Source organism: Dipodomys merriami, unplaced genomic scaffold (assembly GCF_024711535.1).
Source record: "Dipodomys merriami isolate MVZ:Mamm:240054 unplaced genomic scaffold, mDipMer1.0.p SCAF_200, whole genome shotgun sequence".
Taxonomy (NCBI): domain Eukaryota; kingdom Metazoa; phylum Chordata; class Mammalia; order Rodentia; family Heteromyidae; genus Dipodomys; species Dipodomys merriami.
The window spans coordinates 1,567,332-1,587,605 of NW_027203383.1; the positions used below are offsets into that span (position 1 = coordinate 1,567,332).

Sequence of the window (20,274 nt, forward strand, 5' to 3'; positions counted from 1 at the left end):
CAGCAATGCTGTGAGACATATCTAATTCACCACCAAAAAGCTGGAAATGGAACTTTATCAAATGATACAACAGCAACTTTGTTCAAAAAAAGTTATGTGAGTGTGCAAGACTCAAGCCCCTCTAATGGCACACACGTGCACACCCACACAAAGGCGATCTTGCTGTAGTTCTAGCTACTCAGGAGGCTAAGATCTGAGGACCACACTTTGAAGCCAGCCTGAACAGTCAAGTCTGTGAGACTCTTATCTCCAATTAACCACCAAAAATCCAGAAATGACACTGTGGCTCAAAGTGGTAGAGCTCTAGCCTTGAGCAAGAGCTCAAGGACAGTGCCCAGGCCCTGAGTTCAAGCCCCATGACTGACAAAAAAAAAAAAGAACTCTTTCTTGAGCTCATCCTTCTCAGAATCTGATACGTGGAGCAGTGGACAAAATAGGAAATCATTTCTACTAGCTGTACATGAAGGCAACGCAAACTGCAGCGCGGAGGGGAAGACTGGTTTGAAATGATTGAGCAGTAAATGGAGGAGAAATAATGGATTCTGTGCTGAACACTTCATATTTTTATCTTGAATCCTTCAGTGGAATAAGTACGATTTTCTTTAATCCTCTGAATTAAGTAGTCTTGTTTGTACCATTTTACAAAAGAAAAGCTTAAGCTGAGGGCCTGGGAACCCTTTTCTCAGGTCACACCGCTCGTAAGTTGGCAGAGCGTGGGCTGAAACACGAGCTCTTCGCCCCTGTGCCTGCCGTGCCCGCAGGCTGTGGTCAGGCAGAGTGAGGGCAACAAGGCTAAGGAGGTGAAATGGGTGTGAACGTGTGCATTTGTTCAGCAAATATTCCATCTGATCTATTACAGATACTGCAGTGACTAAGGCAAAAAAGACAGCACAAAACTTGGGGTACCCAGCCGTTTAGTTTCCAGGAAGCAAAGACATTGACTAGTTTGAGGGAAGGCTGAGTATCTGACTGGCGCTGGGGTGAGAGGGTTTTGTGGAGGAGGGATATTTCAAGTCATGTGAAGGAAGAGTGCAGGGAGAGGACAGAGGCGGGAAGGGAGCCAGGGAGGGCACGTGGGCCCAGCCTGGGGAGGAAGGGCTGAGCAGACAGTTTGGTTACCTCACCCTAGCTAGGGACAGCCTTCAGGGTTTTTGTTTGTTTGTATTTTTGGTCGGTCGTGGAGCTTGAACTCTGGGCTTGGGCACTGTCCCTGTGCTCCTCAGCTCAAGGTGAGCGCTCTACCACTTGAGCCACACAGCGCCACTTCCGGTTTTCAAGTGGTTTATTGAGATGAGTCTCATGAACTTTCCTGCCCGTTGACTTTGAACCATGATCCTCAGATCTCAGCCTCCTGAGGATTACAGGCATGAGCCACTGGTGCCCAGCTTCAGCCTTCAGTTTTGAGATGGGTCCTGCAGGCAACAGGATAGCTACCACAGGGTAGCTACCACATAATTAGCCAAATTTGCATGTTTCAAATCACTAGCAAGAGGTGAGGAGTGAAGAGACAGCAGTCGGCAGAGGGGCAGATTCAGACTACAATGGATGCAATGTCTCCTGACTTTGGGGGGAGGCGTAATTCGGGGGGGAAGAGAAGAGGCTGATGGAGGGGAAACGAGTTGTAATGTTGGTCAAGTTCGCTTGATGCTGGTTGCTAGGCAACAGCTATCAAATGGCAGTTAGGTGTGGACCTGGACCTCTGAGGAAGCTGTCCACACAAATGACACTTAGAGCCTTGGGGGTAGGTGGTGTGAAGAGGGGGAAAGTTGAAAGGAGAACTCGGTGATGAACTTGAAGGAACTTCAGCCTAGTACACAGAAGAAAGCTCATAAGTATGGTGTATGCTCAAAGGGCCCAGCTGAAGACAGTGCCTGTGGCTCACGCCTATAAACTACTCAGGAGGCTGAGATGTAAGGATCAAGGCTCAAAGCCAGCCCAGGCAGGAAAATGAGACTTATCTCCAATACACTACAATAAAAACCAGAAGTGGAGCTATGGCTCAAGTGGTAGAGCACTAGCCCTGAGCCAAACTAGGCCCTGAGTTCAACCCCCAGAACCGGCACACACATACACAAAAAGGCCCAACTGAGCTTGCTAAACAGGAGGGAATATGATTGATCTACAGAATAAAGTGAAGGAGGCAAGAAAGAGAATAATGTGGGCTGGGAAGGTGGCTCAGTGGTAGAATGCTTGCCTTGCATATATGAAGCCCTGAGTTTGATTCCTCAGCCCCACATAAGCAGAAAAAGTCAGAAGTGGCGCTGTGGCTCAAGTGGTAGAGCACTAGCCTTGAGCTGAAGAGCTGAGGGACAGCGCCCAGGCCCAGAGTTCAGGCCCCATGACAAACCAAAAAAAAAGAATAATGTATGCCCATTTGTATAGAAGAGGATGAGGAGACATAATAAACGTGAATGAAAATTTTTGCAAGAATCTGTGAGCTTACGCAGGTCAGCCTCTGGAGGAGTGGATCTGGCAGTGTGGGGTGGGAAAATTTAACTGTATTCTTCTGTATTGGTTCAATACTTTATTTTTATACCGAGGATGACAAACCCAGGACTTTGAGAATGCTAAACACATACTGTACCACTGACCTACACCCCCAGGCCCTAGTTAAACTTTTTTCTTGCTGCTGTTGTCAGTCCTGGGGCTTGAACTCCAGGTCTGGGTGCTGTCCCTGAGCTTTGTATGCTCAAGGCTAGCAGTCCTCTAAGTGAGCTAGCGTTTTGGTGATTAATCAAAGAATCTCACAGACTTTCCTATCTGCGCTGTCTTCAAACAACAATGCTTAGATCTCTCAGCCTTTGAGTAGCTAGAATTATACTCTTGAGTCAGCACCTTTTTTTATTTTTTTAGTGCTTGAGTTTGAACTCAAGGCCTCATTCTTGCTAGACAGACATTCTACCACTTGAGAGCCACACCTGCAGACTGATTTTTTTTTTTTTTTTTTGTCCGTTGTGGGGCTTAAACTCTGGGCCTGGGCACTGTCCCTCAGCTCTTCAGCTCAAGGCTAGTGCTCTTGAGCCACAACGCCACTTCTGGTTTTCTGAGTGGTTTATTGGAGATGAGTCAGACTTTCATGCCCCCTTGGCTTTGAACTGGGATTCTCAGATCTCAGCCTTCTGAGTAGCTAGATTACAGGCATGAGCCACTGGTGTCCGGCCCATGATTGAATTTTTAAGGGACCTGCATGTATTATTTTTTCAAGTGAAAAGCAGGATTAAGGATCTTACCTTACACTTGAAATAGCACCTTCCAAAAGAACTGATGGCTGCTCGTATGTTTGCAGCCCCCCCCCCCCGCCGTGTTCATCCTCCTTGGTGTTGGTTCCCTGGCATCTGTCCCAGTTCTTTGCTCTTGCCCTCTCTGACATCTTCCTGTTCCATTCATTTTCATGGCTTCAATAACCATGGGGGCATACAACTCCCAGGCCTATCCCCAGCCTGCACTCAGAACCTTAGAAATTTGTGCAACTTCTGCTGTCAGGTGCCTGCCAACTACCTTCAGCCAGCCCGGGGCCCCTCCTTGTCCTCCCTCAACCTGCACCAGAGCTGGCCTTCCCCTTCCAGTCTCTTTCCCAGTCACAGCCTTGGCTGCCACTGATGCCCAGTGTTCTTGCCAGGACTCCCAGGTCACTGTCTGGCTTCCAGGGGCTTTGATGGGGTCTATAATCCCATGTGGTTCACACCACAGCTCCAGGAAGTCAGAAGCCTTCACAGGTCATGAGGGGACCTTCAGGCCTCCACAGGGATCCTTTTGGTCGTCTTTCACTCACTGACAGGCCCTTCAGCCTAAGCCGTGGTTGGACCCATGCTGAAAGACGAGGATGCAGGTGGGAGCTAGGTGAAGGCGTGCAGAATATGAGCGCAGTCAGAGGCTCCTGTGGCCTTGGTACTCACTATCCAGTGAGGCGTGAATATCATTGATTTGGCAGATGAGGAACTAAGACACAGAGACTAACATGGCCCATAAAATCTGTGAACAAGTGTACCCAGCCCTGTAAGAAGCCTTTTCACTGTCCTTGTCACAGAGCTGTGAAGCCAGGGGGTCTAGATTCCCACTGACACATTGTTCCTCAGTGGAGCAGCTAGCTTTCCAGCTTGGGCCCTTTTCCCCACTGTGCTGCCTGCCCCTGCCCACTGCCAGTGGGACATCCTGGGTTCTGGGCCTCATTCCCCACTCCGCTGCCTGCCCCTGCCTACTTCTGAGGCATCCTGGATCCTGTTGCCTATAGCTGTGAAACTCTGGTCAAGTATGCTCAACCCTGTACAGTACTCAGCAAGTTGTTGGCCGGTGAATGAGCTCTCTTGTTGGTGTAACAAAGCTGTCTACACCAATCAGGCAGCAAGCACTGTAATAATGATCAGCAAAGCCAGTTTCTGACCTCCCTGGATTGACATCTTACTGAGGAAGACACAGATATTAAGCAAATCCATTCATGTACATATCATTAACAACTGGACTAAGTGTTCTTTAACATGAGAGTGATGTGACTCTCAGCCCCTTAGCTTTGGGATTGGCTCCTGGAAGACACCATCCTCCTTCCCCCTGCAGAGGGAGGCTATGCAGAGCTAAACATGACTAACAGCAATCAAAAAGCAACTATTTTGAATTGTTTTTATTTAGATTTTACAGAAACCTGATTGAAGTATGTAATTTAAGTCCAATAACAGTTGCTACAAAAAAAAAAAGTACATAGAATGCCAGAATTCCTTAAAAGCAACTAGTATCACATCCTTGTTTTGCATAAAACATGCATTAGTATCAACTGCCATATGTTGGCCAAAGAGAGTCTCCCTGTAGAAGAGACAGTCCAATAGTAAGACAACTAGTTGTGAACAGGTTTAAAAAAAAAAAGTTTTCCGGTTAATGTGGAAGAGCAGTACCTTTTGTGAAACAAGCCACCGAACACTGGGTGACATGCACAATTGTGCTGCACAGTAACACAGTACCTCCAAGATTTGGTCCTGACCTGTTACTGCAAGAAAGGAACCTTCTGGGAGTTAAATCAGATATTTGGGAGATACAAACTTGCAGGACACAATGATAAACTAACAGTGCAGCTCAAATCCTCAGACCTGGAAGAGTTCCCGAGCTTTTCCACAAGCCTCTCCACAAGGCCCACTCAGGGCACCCAGGCACCTTCTGCAGCCACAAGACCTTGAGCTCCACACACACTAGTCTTCCCAAGGATCTGCAAGGAGGCTGAGTGCCAAAAACCATAACCAGTACCATATCATGAGCCCTGATGGTTCATCTTGCTCATCTTGACTGCTGGACGCAAAGGAACATTCACACACACGTAGCCCGAGTAACTTTTAATTTCCTCAAAGTATGTCACCTACTGTCAGGAAAGACCCTGTTCCTCCACACAATGCAACTTAGGGTTCTTTATGTACCAAAAAAATTTTTCCACAGGCTGAGGGCTTCAAAGAGATTTCATACCAACTGAAAGGCCTTCCTCTCAAATGCAGGGTTTTATATGTCCCAGGAGGACCTTTGAAAGCCCTGTCATTAGAGAAGTGGCTGTGGACAGGGTGTAAAATGTAGCTAAAGGCCTCATCTGGAATCTCTCCCTTAGCCAGTCTCCTCCAAATCAGGGAAGCCACTGCCCTCACTGCAAGAAAGCCAAACAGTATCTTTTGTCTTCGGTACAGGGTCAAGGAGAAATAATAACTTACTTGGGTTCTAATAACATTTTTATAACAAAGCAATATCAAAAGAGGTCCACTTCAAATATAAAGTTATGAATATCCCTGATAACATAAGGAAATCCAGAGGACTTACCAAACGACCAAGATTTCACAGGGGTAATGCCTGGTTGTTTTCTAGGCAGCAGGAAAGGGAGTAGTGTACTGGCAGAATTCCCCTCCCCAAGAAGCCCTGGGAGCATACAGTACTGAAATGCTAACATCCGAGTGCCAGGAGAATCATGAATGAGTAGTTCACTTGAAATTGATCAGTAAAATTCAGAACAAAGGTCTGCTTCCTCAACACTGTTTCGGTTAGTCTCCCTGCCTATGACAAACATTTAGGCCAGAACACCATCAGTCCTGGTTACTCTAGAGGCTGGCCCAGAGAAAGCAGGTTCCAAAATCCCTTCTAAGCCATGACAAACCTCAGAAAGCAGGGGAGGGAGAAGTAGGCAGAAGAGGCTTGAGGAAGCACTAACCCAAGGCACCACGATCATGGGGGGAGGGGGGCCCTTAGAGCTTCTGGTTTCTGCAATGCCTAACAAGGTCCTAGAAGGGACAGATATGTGACAAAGGACACACATTTTGGGAGTTTAAAAACAAATCACTAGAAAAGGAACCAATTTGCTTTCTCAAAACCAAATCAAACTTCTTAAAACTTATAACCAGAAAACCCTGGGTATCCTGGACAGGAGAGAGCTGAAGTCTGTGGAATGAGTTACGTTTAGTTGAGTCATAATGAAGGATGCTGGTTGTGAGATGAGCGTCAACTGGTGGCTACTGTAGTTAAGAAGGAAGAGAGCTCACAGCTGGAGGACAGGAAGGGAACCGAGTATGAAACAGGCCTCGTGTGTTCCTGGAACAGTAAAGCGGCGTTTTCATTGGCCTGAGTGAAAGCATCGTATTCCATTCTAGCTGCAATAATACTGCATCCCGTCCACTCTTCTTCTCTTTTTTGACTGAAATTCCTCAAAGAACTGCTGAATGTCCTCTCTCTTAACAACCTGTTAACAAAAGGCAAAATTAGGAAAGAACTACATTACACAACAGTATAGGTCAGCACACTCATAGGAAGCCCTAAGATTACAAGATGCTCCCCCATCACGAGAGGTCAGGTCTGAATAAGCCTATTGTAAGTGGACACTTAGTGTCTAGATTAGAAATCCACTGGCTGCACCAAGTTGCAGAACATGAGAGCGTGGCAGCACAGCACTCTGGGAGGATGAGGACTGCGGGCTGACAGGGACCTCCAATGGCGGTGGCTCTGCTGCTCAACACTATGAGCCAGTACTAGGGCTATCACTTAGCTTTTTTGCTCTAGGATGGCACTCTACTAATTGAGCCATATTTATGATACTAGTAAACTATTAAAAATATTTTAGTTAAGCCAGGCACCGGTGGCTCACACCTGTAATCCTAATTACTCAGGAGGCTGAGATCGGTGAATGGCGGTTCGGAGCCAGACTGTAGAAAAGTGTATGAGATTCTTTTTTTTTTTTTGGGTCCGGTCGTGGGGCCTGAACTCTGGGCCTGGGCGCTGTCCCTCAGCTCTTCAGCTCAAGGCTAGCGCTCTACCACTTGAGCCACAGCGCCACTTCCGGCTTTTTTCTTATGTGGTGCTGAGGAATCGAACCCAGGGCCTCGAGCATGCAAGGCAAGTGCTCTACCACTGAGCCACATTCCCAGCCCTGTATGAGATTCTTATCTCCAGTTAACCACCAAAAAGCCAGATGAAAAGCTGTGGCTTAAGAAGTAAAGTGCTTGATCTGAGAATGTGGCTTAGTGGTAGGGTGCTTAACTAGTATGCATGAAGCCTTGGATTCGACTCCTAAGTACCACATAAGCTGAAAGAGCTGGAAGTGGTACTGTTGCTCAAGTGATAGAGTGTTAGCCTTGAGCAAAAGTAGCTCAGGAACAGTGTGCAAGCCCCGAGTTCAAGCCTCGGCAGTGGTATCTGTGTATGTGTGCATACACACAGAAATTTATGCCTAGTATGTATAAATTGGATTTGATTTTAATTTTTCTTGCTAGTCACTACTGTTCCATCTTTGTTTTCATTAAGTCCAAATCAGCAGAGTTGGTGTTCCTATTTCCTTCCGATGGCTTTCTCAGCTACAACTACTCCAAACCTGAGTGGTGCTCTTGCCTGCCCCATTCTTTCTGGCCTTCAGGGACTGATAAGGCCCTCCAATATGTCTGTTGGTGTTGAACTGCCCCTTTACTGATCCCCCTTAGCCTGCCAACAGCCCTATAAATAGTTTCTGCATTAAACTTTCAAGTACTCAGCTCTGCTTGGTGGTGCTTACTGTAATCCTAGGATTTGAGAGCTGAGACAGGAAGATTAAGAGTTCAAGGACTGCAGAAGCTAAACAGCAAATTTGTCTCCAACTCCTCAAATATAAAAGTTTCAAGTACTCCGTTTTAAGTTGTAATTATTTTTTTTTAAATCACCAAAGAAATAGTATTCAAAACTTACAGGGGAGTGGAGGTTATTTTGATTGGGGTACATTGTATGTACATATGTAAATATTAAAATGAAACACCAGCCTTGTAAAACTAATATATATGCTAACAAAAAAAATCTTTTTTTTTTTTTTTTGTTTTTGGGTCAGTTGTGGGGTTTGAACTCTGGGCCTGGGCGCTGTCGCTCAGCTCTTCAGCTCAAGGCTAATGCTCTACCACTTGAGCCACAGTGCCACTTCTGGTTTTCTGAGTGGTACATTGGAGATAAGAGTCTCATGGACTTTTCTGCCTGGTCTGGCTTTGAACTGTAATCCTCAGATCTGAGTAGTTAGGATTACAGGTGTGAACCACCGGCGCCCAGCCAAAAAAAATCTTTTAACAAATAAAAATTAAAAACTTACAGGGCTATGATTAAAATTCTTTTACTCAACATACCGTGCCTTCATCAGCAAATCTCTTCAGATAGTCTTTAAGTTCGGTCTTCAAGTCATTATATTCTAAATCAAAACCACAAAAGTATTTGAAGTATAGTTAACCCATGTGCTTTCAAAAACCACTTATTTGCCATTGACAGCTGAATGTTTAATAGATAAAAGTAAAACCTGCAATGCCTCCCAAAACCTCTGGGCTTCCTTCATTTTGCTGAGACTCTTTTTTTTGGGTCCAGTTGTAGGGCCTGAACTCTGGGCCTGGGCACTGTCCCTCAGCTCTTCAGCTCAAGGCTAGCACTCTACCACTTGAGCTACAGCGCCACTTCCGGCTTTTTTCTTTTTTGCATATGTGGTGCTGGGGAATCGAACCCAGGGCCTCAGGCATGCAAGGCAAGCGCTCTACCACTGAGCCACCTTCCCGGCCCCTGAGACTCTTTTTAATAAGAACAACAAAACAAAAAAATAAACACACAAAATGCAGAAATATCCTTAAAGATGAGCTAACAATTTTTTTAAAGGTTTACTATTTTTCTGGAATTCAAGTACTTGCAGTGATCATCACAGATTAAGTGTAAAACTTATGCTCCCATTAGCAAACTATTGTAAATACAAAGCATCTCTCATACACAGCCACCACTATATAAAATCTTTTCATCTAATAAAGACAAAAGGAATCAATCAGAGTTAAAATAAATAAAAGGCTAGAAACAATTCCACCAATTGCATAAAAGGGAAACCACGGTGGCACCCACCAAGTGGCAGCAGTAGAAGGCTGGTGGAACTTGGGCATTCCAGAGTGTGGCCAAAGTTCCCTTCTAGTGAACCACCTTACGAACTGTTAAAAAGTTGCTATTTTCTCAGAGAAGATGACATAGAAGGCTCAATGAAAATTATACTGAGAGATGCAAAAAAATCATTCAAACATGTACCCTTAATCAAAATAGTACTTGTTGTGGTTTCTCAAATATATAATTATTCTAGAATGAAACTGAGTCCACAGCTGTTGAATACACAACCATATTTAAATCAACCAACATCAGTTAAGGCTTACTATGTAATTCAAACGTCACTCCATGTAAAAGTAGAAATAGAGTTTACTATTTTCTTTTCTTTTTTTTTTTTTTTTTTTTGGGGGGGGGGTCCGGTCGTGGGGCCTGAACTCTGGGCCTGGGCGCTGTCCTTCAGCTCTTCAGCTCAAGGCTAGTGCTCTACCACTTGAGCCACAGCGCCACTTCCAGCTTTTTTCTTTTTGCTTATGTGGTGCTGAGGAATCGAACCCAGGGCCTCAGGCATACAAGGCAAGCGCTCTACCACTGAGGCACCTTTGCAGCCCCTACTACTTTCTTTATACAATTTTTTGATACAGTGAAGGAGACTTCATAAACTTTGTAAATTTTCACACAAAAACAGTATTTACCACAAATGAGCTCCACTTGCTGGACTCGGTTCATGCTATTGAGAGTGTCCATCAATGGGTCCCTTCTCTCGGTGGCCTGGTCAATCTTGCCTTTGTTTTCATAAGCCAAAACTGTGTCATATTCATCTGTCAGGAAGAGGACATCTAGGTCTCCATACATTTTCTTAAAAAAAAAAAAAAAAAGTTGGTTTCCCCATTAGAACTGTACATCATTTTCAAAAAGTCAACTAATTACTAAAAATTATTTATTGTTAACACCTAGAAAAATCCGAGCCTCTAAACACAAAATGGCTTGGAAAACATTCCTTGCCCAAATGTTTTTTTTAGCTATCTCCCAACTTCTCAGTGGATGCTATAAGGTTTATGAGATCTTTAAAAATCACTGTTTGGGCTAGACTAAAGTTAAGATGATAAAAAGCACTGCACGATTCTCATTTTCTTCTACATAAATCTGCTTAGTAGAAAAACTGGAAAGTCCCTGAACTCCTCTATCAATTTCATATAGACACTTTTTAATGAACAACACACATAAACATCAACTTAACGTGACACTCACCATACAGCCTTGGCAGGTGCACAACTTGCTGCGCCAGTTCAGGGGCCAATAGGTGGCAGTGTCTTTCTTTACACACTGCTTAGCTTTGAGCTCCTGAAATCTGCAGCCAGATGGTGATTCTGTGTTGAGGCTTTGATTCTTAAACACAGTCTGCAACAAAATGAAGCTTTGAAGGGCTTTTTAAACTATCATAGTTTAGATTTATGAAGGAACTTTTTGTTGTTATTGGTCCTGGGCTTGAACTCAGGGCTTGGGTGCTGTCCCTGAGCTCTTTTGCTCAAGGCTAGTGCTCTACCACTTTGAGGCACAGCATTACTTCTGGCTTTCTGGGAGTTAATTTGAGATAAGAGTCTCACAGACTTTACTGCCCAGGCTGTCTCTGAACCACGATCCTCAGATCTCAGCCTCCTAAATAGCTAGGAGTACAGGTGTGAACCAATGGTACCCAGTTTTGAAGGGACTTCTTTAGGCAAAGACTACAATGAAATCCAAAGATATAGAGCTTATGGAATTAATGTTATCTAAATTACATTCTTTTTCAACATGTGCTTCATATATTACCTGGGGATCAGATTCAGAACTAGAGCTGGCACAAGGCTCATTATTCTGCTCTGCTTTAACTTCCTTGACAGCATCCTTTCCATGTTCTGGAACATCATCTTTGAGGGTAGTATCTTGATGACCACCATTATCATGCTTGATAACATCCTGATCACCTATTCCGTCAACATTCAGCACCAACCCATCATCCTCAGGAGATATTTTCATTACTGTGAATTCAATGAATACAAACACAAACACACAAACACTCATAGACCTATTGGACAAAGAAATTATTTATTTCGATTTTTAAGTATTTCATAATCGAGAAAAGGAGAAGTCACTTTGTTCTCTGGGAGAAGGAGCTAGGAAATATCAACACTTCTTTAGGTTATGTCTGCCTAATCCAAAAAATTAAACTGCTTTTAATATTCATTTCCACTTAAGCACTTTGTGTAAAGGAGAAACAAATGTACCAAATATGCTAAAAGGAGATAGGATAATCAAGAAGAGAGGGAAAGTAAATACTGTGAAAGAAAAAGGAGAAATGATAAGGGAGCTAATATTGGGTAATGGTATTTCAAATTAATAGCAAATGAAGCCATCTGTTGATAAGGAAGGAAATGAAGGGAGAAGGGGAAACCAATTAAGAAAACCCTATTGGGCCAGGCGCCTGTGGCTCTCACCTATAATCATAGTTACTCAGGGGCTGAGATCTGAGGATTGCAGTTTGAAACCAGCCAGAGCAGAAAAGGCCATGAGATTCTTATCTCCAATAAACTACTCAGAAAAAGCTGTAAGTGGTGCTATGGCACCAGTGGTAGAGCTAGCCTTGAGCAAAAAGAGGGTCAGGGATAGTGCCCATTCCCTGAGTTCAAGACCCAGGACCAGCAAAAAGAAAAAAAAGAAAAAGAAATGTACTCTTTACCTGACTTATGTAACTATAACCCCTCCATAGATCACCTAGCTACTCAGGAGTCTGAGATCTGAGTGAGAATCATAGTTCAAAGTCGTCCCAGGCAAGAAAGTCTGTTAGACACATCTCCAACTAATCACCAAAAAAGCCAGAAGTGGAACTGTAGCTCAAGTGGTAGAGTACTAACCTTGAGGGAAGAAAGAAAAAAAAAAAAAAAAAAAAAAGCAACAGTGCCAGGCTCTAAGTTCAAGCCCCAACACCTATCCACCCCCTCTCAAAAAAAAAAAAAAATTTCTAGGCCTGGTGTCCGTGGCTACTGGTGTCCGTGGCTACGCCTATAATTCTAGCTACTCAGGAGGCTGAGATCTGCAATCACAGTTCCAAGCAAAGACTCTTATCTTCAATTAACCAACAAAAAGCAGGAAATGGATGTATAGTTCAAGCTGGGCTGAGGGCTTAGCTTCAAGTAGTAGAATGGCCTGCCTAGCAAGTTTGAGGCCCTAAGTTCAAAACCCGAGTACTGCCAAAAAAAAAAAAAAAAGTTATTAAACACTTTAGATTAAACATATTAACTTCCCAAGCACAATTCTGTGTCATGCCAGTTTCACAGAAGCACCTACCTGCTAACTGTGCTGCGTAGGCCCACAAGAAAGAACAACGTTTCATACAACCCTGGCACACCATCTCCTGGAAATCCCCACTCTCCGGGGGAAAGGCGCCAAGATGCTGTAAATACAGAAAGCAGCTTTCTTGCAATCTCCAACAGAGCTAAATGCCCAGTTTTTAAATATTGTAAAAGTACACTACTATCATAGTTTATTTTTTTTTAATTATTTACCTTATGTTGTTAGAGAGGTGATATATTGAAGGATTACAATTACATGAGTCAGGTAATGAGTACATTTCCTTTCTTACGGTGTCTTCCCTTCTCTCTCCCAGAATAGTTTATTTTTTAAAAGGGTAATTGTAACATAAAATGAAACAATTCAAAAGGAAAGGAGCCTGTCTTTCTGTGGAGATAAGACTTTAAAGGGAAAATGGTTTCCTTACCCTTCCATGGAACCAGTCTTCACAGACTATACATTGAATCATCTCATCAGGAACCTAATACAGAAAAAGATCATGCCAATGAATGCTTTGAATGTTGGGACATGGAAGTAAATGTGACACAAAATAGAACTAGATATTAAATAATTGGCTACCAACGGTAAGACTAACCATGTAACAGCTGTCAAAAGGACAAAGAAGTTTATTTGAACAGGTTTGCAAGCATATCTTTCACATCCATTAGTTAGTATCTGATTGTGATAAAACTATGGCATTTGGAACTTTGAACCATAGCATCTACCAAGCAAGATGAAGGATAAATGTTCAGTCTCTTGAAGGGAGATAGACGAACCATAATCGTTAGATTTCAGCCTCCAGAGCAACTAGGTTAACAGGCATGAGGCACCATGTCCTGTAGGATTTATTTAACTAACACACATTAGTTGTTTATATAAAGGGGAGGGGCTGCTTCCACTGTGACATTTCCATACATGCATATAATGCATTAATATACATCCTGATCAAACTGACATCTTTTATCACTCTCCCCTACCCACTTCTAAAACAATTTCAACAAACTTCATTGTTCTATTTTCACATATGCAAATAAACTATTTTTACCACACCCATCCTCATTGACTTTTTGTTCACCTTCACCTAAGAGAACTTGTTTCAATCAGGTGCTGGTGGCTCATGCCTATAATCATAGTTACTAGGAGGCTGAGATCTAGGATCACAGTTCAAAGCCAACCTGGGCAGGAAAGTCCATGACACTCTTATCTCCAATTAGCCACCAAAAAGCCAGAAGTAGCACTATGGCCCAAGTGGTAGAGCGCTAGCCTTGAGCAAGAGAGCTCAGGAGAGCATCTAGGCTCTGAGTTTAAGCTCCATAACCGACAAAAAACAAAACAAAACAAAACAAAAACCCTGTTTTGTTATTCTTATCCTGTCATTAATTTTCAAAAGTATGTATTAATTATGCCAAGAAGTTTTGCCATATCAGTCATATAGTACTTTAATCAGGCAAAAAGCCGTATGCTGGTGGCTCACGCCTGTAATCCTAGCTACTCAGGAGGCTGAGATCTGAGGATCTCGGTTCAAAGCCAGCCCGGGCAGGAGAGACTGTGAGACTCCTATCTCCAATAAACCACCAGAAAACTGGAAGTGGCGCTGTAGCTCAAGTGGTAGAGCACTCGCCTTGAGCGCCCAGGCCCAGAGTTCAAGCCCCACGACCGACCAAAAAAAAAAAAAAAAAAATCAGGCAAAAAGCACACACATGGTTTTTCTTTCTTTTTTTCTTTTTTTGGGGTCCGGTTGTGGGGCCTGAACTCTGGGCCTGGGCACTGTCCCTCAGCTCTTCAGTTCAAGGCTAGCACTTTACCACTTGAGCCACAGCGCCACTTCCGCCTTTTTTCTTTTTGCTTATGTGGTGCTGAGGAATTGAACCCAGGGCCTCAGGCATGCAAGGCAAGCGCTCTACCACTGAGCCACCTTCCCAGCCCTCACATATAGTTTTTCTTATGCCTCTATCAATGTATTCATCTTTTCTATTCAGCAGTATTATAAGGAGTATTTTACTCCATACCTTAAAGTATCAATTGTAAGATCTTATTTTTGTTAATTCAAACATACCTTCAGTTCTTTCTTCTTGTTTTTTGTTTTTTTTTTTTGGTTGTGGGACTTGAACTCTGAGCCTGGGCACTGTCCCTCAACACTTCAGCTCATCGCAAGTGCTCTACCACTTGAGTCACAGTGCCACTTCTGGTTTTCTGGTTTTTCTGGTAGGCATGACCTACCAGTGGCTGGCTCAGTTCCTTCTTCTATATAATTTGGTGCAATAGTTATGTTTCCAAAACAACTAAAAGTCAAGAAAGAACTGGAGGCAGTAGTAGAGAACTAGTCTAGCAAGCATGAGGCCTTGAGATCAAACTTTATTACCAACAAAAATGAAAAAGAAAAAAAGATGTGATAGGGCTGGGATGTAGCTCAGTGGCAAAGCGCTTGCCTAGCAAGTGCAACGTCCTGGGTTCGATCCCCAGTACCAAAAAAGAAAAGACAAAAAAAATACAGTTAAAAAAAAAGTGATAAAAAAAACAATGAAGAAAGCAGAAAGCTAATTCCTTGAAATATAAATTTTAAATATACAAATAAAAACCAAAGTAGCCAAAAGATAGGCTGAATATATGAAAGGACAATTTGGAGGTTCTGAAAAATGCCAGTAAACCTATGAAAAATGTCTATAACTTCAATCATAATCAAGGAAAGTAAAAACTTTATTTGGTCCGGTTGTGGGGCCTGAACTCTGGGCCTGGGTGCTGTCCCTTAGCTCTTCAGCTCAAGACTAGCGCTCTACCACTTGAGCCAGAGCGCCACTTCCGGTTTTTTTCTTTTTTGCTTATGTGGTGCTGAGGAATCGAAACCAGGGCCTCATGCATGCAAAGCAAGCGCTCTACCACTGAGCCACCTTCCCAGTCCCAGCAAAAACTTTAAAAGGTACTATTCATTTATTGGAATGGCAAAATTTTAATATATAGGGTTGATAAGACTGTTGGAGGTAAAAAATAGTATCATATATTGGTGGTTGAATCCTTTTGGTGGGCATGATCACAATTTGAAATACAAATGCTCTCTGACACATTAATTCTACATGTAGATATCCATCCCATATACATTTGCAGGAGGATTCTCAGCTATGTAACTGTAGACACACTGTATTTACCTGGGATACACTTGGGAAGGAAGAAGAAGGAATGAGAAACTCTAAAATTTGCCTATACTTGCCATTGAAATTGTTATGTACACATTTCTTTACTTCCAGGAAGGCAAGAAGTAGAAGGTCCCTTCTCAGAAAATGTTCATTGGTGAAGCAGGCAGGGAAAAGTGAGAAAAGAAAGTTCTGGTCTTGGAAAAGTCCTTTCCAATATCTCATTTCTATATTGAGAAAAATTGGGATCTGTACTGGTTATAGATCCAAGCCAGTTATGTATAAGAGTAAATATACAATCCTTGAGTATCATGAAATACTTCCTGAACAGCTCCTAAAGTACTTTGTTTCCTTTCTGTTAATCTTGATAAAAAACATTTTCTGAAGGGTTCCTGCTTTTTTTTTTTTGGTCCCTTATAGGGCTTGAACTCTGGGCCTGAGTACTGTCCCTCAGCTCTGCAGCTCAAGGCTAGTACTCTACCACTTAGCCACAGTGCCACTTCCCGTTTTTCTGGTGGTTTATTGGAGATAAAGAATTTCACCGCTTTTCCTGCCGGGGATGGCTTTGAACCTCAATCCTCAAATCTCAGCCTTCTGAGTAGCCAGGATTATAGGCATGAGCCACTGGCACCCGGCATGGGTTCTTGCTTTGATCAGGTGACTTGGACCTTTTTACATTTTAGTTGTATTCTTTTCCTGAGCACTTTAATTAAGACTTTCTGTGCCTTGATTTTAGTTACATCTTGTTAATTAAGCCACATCCTTTTGCAGACTGTGAACTTGAGCTCAGCCAACGTGAGCAAAGGGAGTAGCTGTGAGCTACATGTGCTTGCTTGCCAGATTTTGGGCCAATGGTGCACCCTTCTGCAAAGATAAAGTTTGCCTTACTGAGTTCTTTTTGACTTGGTATCGTTATTCCTACAAGATACTCCAATATCCTGAGTTATTTCTAAAATATATTCGACAAGAGGCTGAAGAGGCTAGAGTTGATATAGTCAGACTTTAACCTCCAAATCTCTTACCTCATCTTCAGGATCTGGATAAGGTCTCTTGCAAATGCAATACAGTCCAAAGAAGTTGTCATTGTACTTATTACCAGAATTTACCTTTGCTTTCTCCTGAAAGACAATAATTTTATTATATAACAAGGTCTAATTTTGAGTATGATTTTATAAATCATATAATAGATATATGCATGTCATAAATCTTTGCATTAACTATTTTCCACAAAAAAATTTTTTTCCCACAGGTTAGTCTTTAACTTTTGAGTTTGAAGGCAAAAAAAATTCATTCCTAGTAAAGACATACATTTCCCAAGAATCAGGAAAAGTATTATTTTCTGCATCATTTTTGTAGCAATTGGGGAAATTGAGCATATAATATATGAACATATACATACAATAAAATGAAGATATAAGTATATGTGTTTGTGTATATACATACACACATATATACAACATACATGTTCATGTATATGTATTTATACATATGCACATATTCTTTGCTTTTTTTCCCAACCCATGAGAACTTACATTGGTTGGAATGTCAAGGCATTTCTTTATGTATGGCTGTTACTAAAGACTCTCAGGTTATTGGGGGTGGGGGAAGGTGGAGGGGGGCAGGAAGAAGTGAAAGAAATCACCTAAAACTAGTCTTCAAATGAAGGGAAATCATGACAACTTTAGCAATCATGAGGTTTTTCCCCAATCATGAGTATTTTCCCCAAACCTTTCTTATTAATTACAATCTATGCTATAGGTTATCTAGTTTCTCTAAGAGTGAAAATGAAATACTCATCTGCAAAGAAAAAGAACATCCTTTTTGAAAAACATCTGTTTTTTACCCACTTCAATAATATCATTCTCAGCTTCTTTGAATGTATTTGTAGCTATAATTGCTACTTACAGGAAATAATTTGCATTCCAGATTTTTAAACTTGCTGTTTCCACAATCACAACGAAAATTTCTAAAAAAAAAAAAAAATTAAAGAGAGTCAATTTTCTTTTAATGAGGGCCTTTCACTTACTTGGCTAGGCTGGCGCTCTACCACTTGAATACTGTTTCCAGACTTACATTTGCTAGTTGTAGTTTTTTAAGTCAATTATGGGCTTGAACTTGGGTCCTGGGAGCTATTCCTGACTCTTTTGCCCAAGGCTAGCACTCTACCACTTTGAGCCATAACTCCACTTCTGGTTTTCCAGTGGTTAATTGAAGATAAGAGTCTCAAGGACTTTCCTGCCCAGGCTGGTGTTGAACTGCTATCCTCAGATCTCAGCCTCCTGAGTAGCTAGGATTATAAGCATGGCCCACCAGTGTGCTGAGTGTTCTCTAAACTCAAATCATTGCCTCTTCCCTTTGCCTCATTTCTAGCATTTAGAGTGCCTTCCATTGCTGCTCCTGTATCTAATTAGGAATTTCCCCAAGCCCATGACAATGAGAGATTTACAATTCTGGAAATTAATATAAAGACAAATATCTGTACTACTCACACAACTAAAGTAATGCAGAGAAAGAATGAGTAATTTGAGTTTTTACCATAATTATGTTTTAAAAGGTCCTATGGTGGGGAAAATCCCTTCAATTATACAATTGTACTAAATAAGAAACAGGTCAAGTTGAGAAAGAATATAAACATTTAGTAAACACTAGCAACAATCTATTTACCTTTTTGTGTATAGTTCAAAGAGTTTATGACTTCCATGGCATTCATAACTACAAGCCAGACAAATTCCTGCTGGTTCTTCTCCCTCTGGGGTGCAAGTACTACAGGCATATAAAGCTTGTCTCTTTACTGAGCCCTGAAAATCAGCCCCAAAGCAGAAGGAAACAAATTAATGAAAAAACAGTAACAATATCATTACTAAGGTCTGAGAAAAAATTAAAGTCAGATTTTCGGATCAAGATCTTCCTGTAATAACCTTTAAGACTACTTTAAAAGTTTATACAACATAGTACCCAAACACTATGTATGTTTAGTATCTATATTAATACTTGTTTTCATATAATTTTTTTTCTTAAAGTGATAGTAAGTTTGCCAAGCACTGGTGGCTCAAGCCTGTAAACCTGTTTACCCAAGAGGATGAGATCTGAGAACAGCTGTTTGAAGCCAGCTCCAGCAGACTGTCATCTCCAGTTAACCAGCAAAAGGCTGGAAGTGAAACTGGGCTCAAGTGATAGAGCTCCAGCTTTGAGCAAGAAAATCAAGCAAGAATGTGAAGCCCTGAGTTCAAGTCCCAGCACCCATCCCCACACCATAGTAAGTTTTAATTTGTGTATCGCCTGTAAATAAATTGTCATTTTCTTAATTTTACTCTTTTCTGGTCTCTTAATCATTATTATTATGACTTCTGTCCCTACCACATAATGACTTCAAGTCTCTTCCCTCAGTCCCCGTCTTCCACTTTACACAGAGGCCTAAGTAACTTGCTTTCTCCTACCAATCTGCATTCCCTGTTAGTTTCACCCTGTCCGCCCGTCTCCATTACGGTACTTAGAAATACAAGATGAGTCACTCCCACTCCATTACACCCCCCCCCAACACTTGCACACAACATCTCCCAAAGGCCAAACAGATCCTTATCTGCCCTCCCCTCCTTGCCAAAGCCACCTGATGTTCTGGTTCCGCTTTATTTCCGGGGAAGGGAGGAGTGGGGAATGTCACAGTTCAAAGAGACCCAGTGCTCGCTTGGTGTTGTTCGCTTTTTTTTGGGGGGGGGACATTAGTGTGCAGTTAAACTAAATTGCAGAATTGCCAAGGAGCTTACAGCACAAGGGGGAAAATTTCAATCCCAGGGCCCTTACAAAACTCTATTTTGACCATCACGCTCCGATTCATTTCCTCCTAAACATTCTTAAGATGGAAAAAAGAAGGGTCAAACATGTCTAGATTTGAGACGACGGTTTCGTGAAACGCAGCCGGGCCACCCAAGAGGTCCTCCAGTCGGAGAGGAGGGGCAGGGCAGCAGCTTCAGGGCCAGGGTCTGCACAATCGCGAGCGGCTGGGCGCAGGACGAAGGAGGGAGGCCCCTGCGGGACACAGGCGGAGGAAGGGGGCGCGGAAAAGGCAGCAGGGCGGGGGCTGGGGAAGCCTACGACCAGCGGTGTCCCAGGGGCGGCGCAGGCGGGACGCCCACGGCAGGCAGAAACCGGGAGAGCTAGGTGGGAAGACGAGGCCCGGGCCGCGCGCCCACCTGCGAGTAGGAGCATCTCTCGGAGTCGCTGCCGCCCAAGACAGCGCACGCCTCGTTCTCCAGCTCCTCGTCCTCCTCGAGCACGTCCACCAACGACACCACGGGCTCCAGCTCCGACGGACGCCCAGCGGGGCTCTCCGCTCCGGCCATGCTCAACTGTCACCCGCACCCTACCACGACTCCGGCGGAGGCGGGAAAAGCGGCCGCGAGGGGCGTAGCGGAGAAGGCGGGGCCTCAGGGCCAGGAACCAATCGTAAAGAAGAAACGCAAAGGAAGGGGGAGGAACGACATCCGACAAACGGAAGTCATCTCTCTGCTTT

At 43.1% G+C, this 20,274-nt stretch overlaps 1 protein-coding gene across 1 annotated transcript; it reads right to left on the reverse strand.

Annotated features, from left to right (window-relative positions):
• Window positions 1-4,597: 4,597 nt before the first annotated feature.
• On the reverse strand, window positions 4,598-20,163 carry LOC138833118 (putative E3 ubiquitin-protein ligase UBR7). Its single transcript, XM_070031461.1, has 11 exons — window positions 19,955-20,163; window positions 18,429-18,562; window positions 17,670-17,730; window positions 16,787-16,882; window positions 13,064-13,117; window positions 12,634-12,739; window positions 11,119-11,327; window positions 10,558-10,707; window positions 10,002-10,164; window positions 8,589-8,650; window positions 4,598-6,694 (listed from the first exon to the last, which is right to left on the reverse strand). The coding sequence occupies exons 1-11, from the start codon at window positions 20,102-20,104 to the stop codon at window positions 6,602-6,604; spliced, it is 1,278 nt and encodes a 425-aa protein (XP_069887562.1). The 5' UTR covers window positions 20,105-20,163; the 3' UTR covers window positions 4,598-6,601.
• Between the last annotated feature and the right edge of the window lie 111 nt (window positions 20,164-20,274).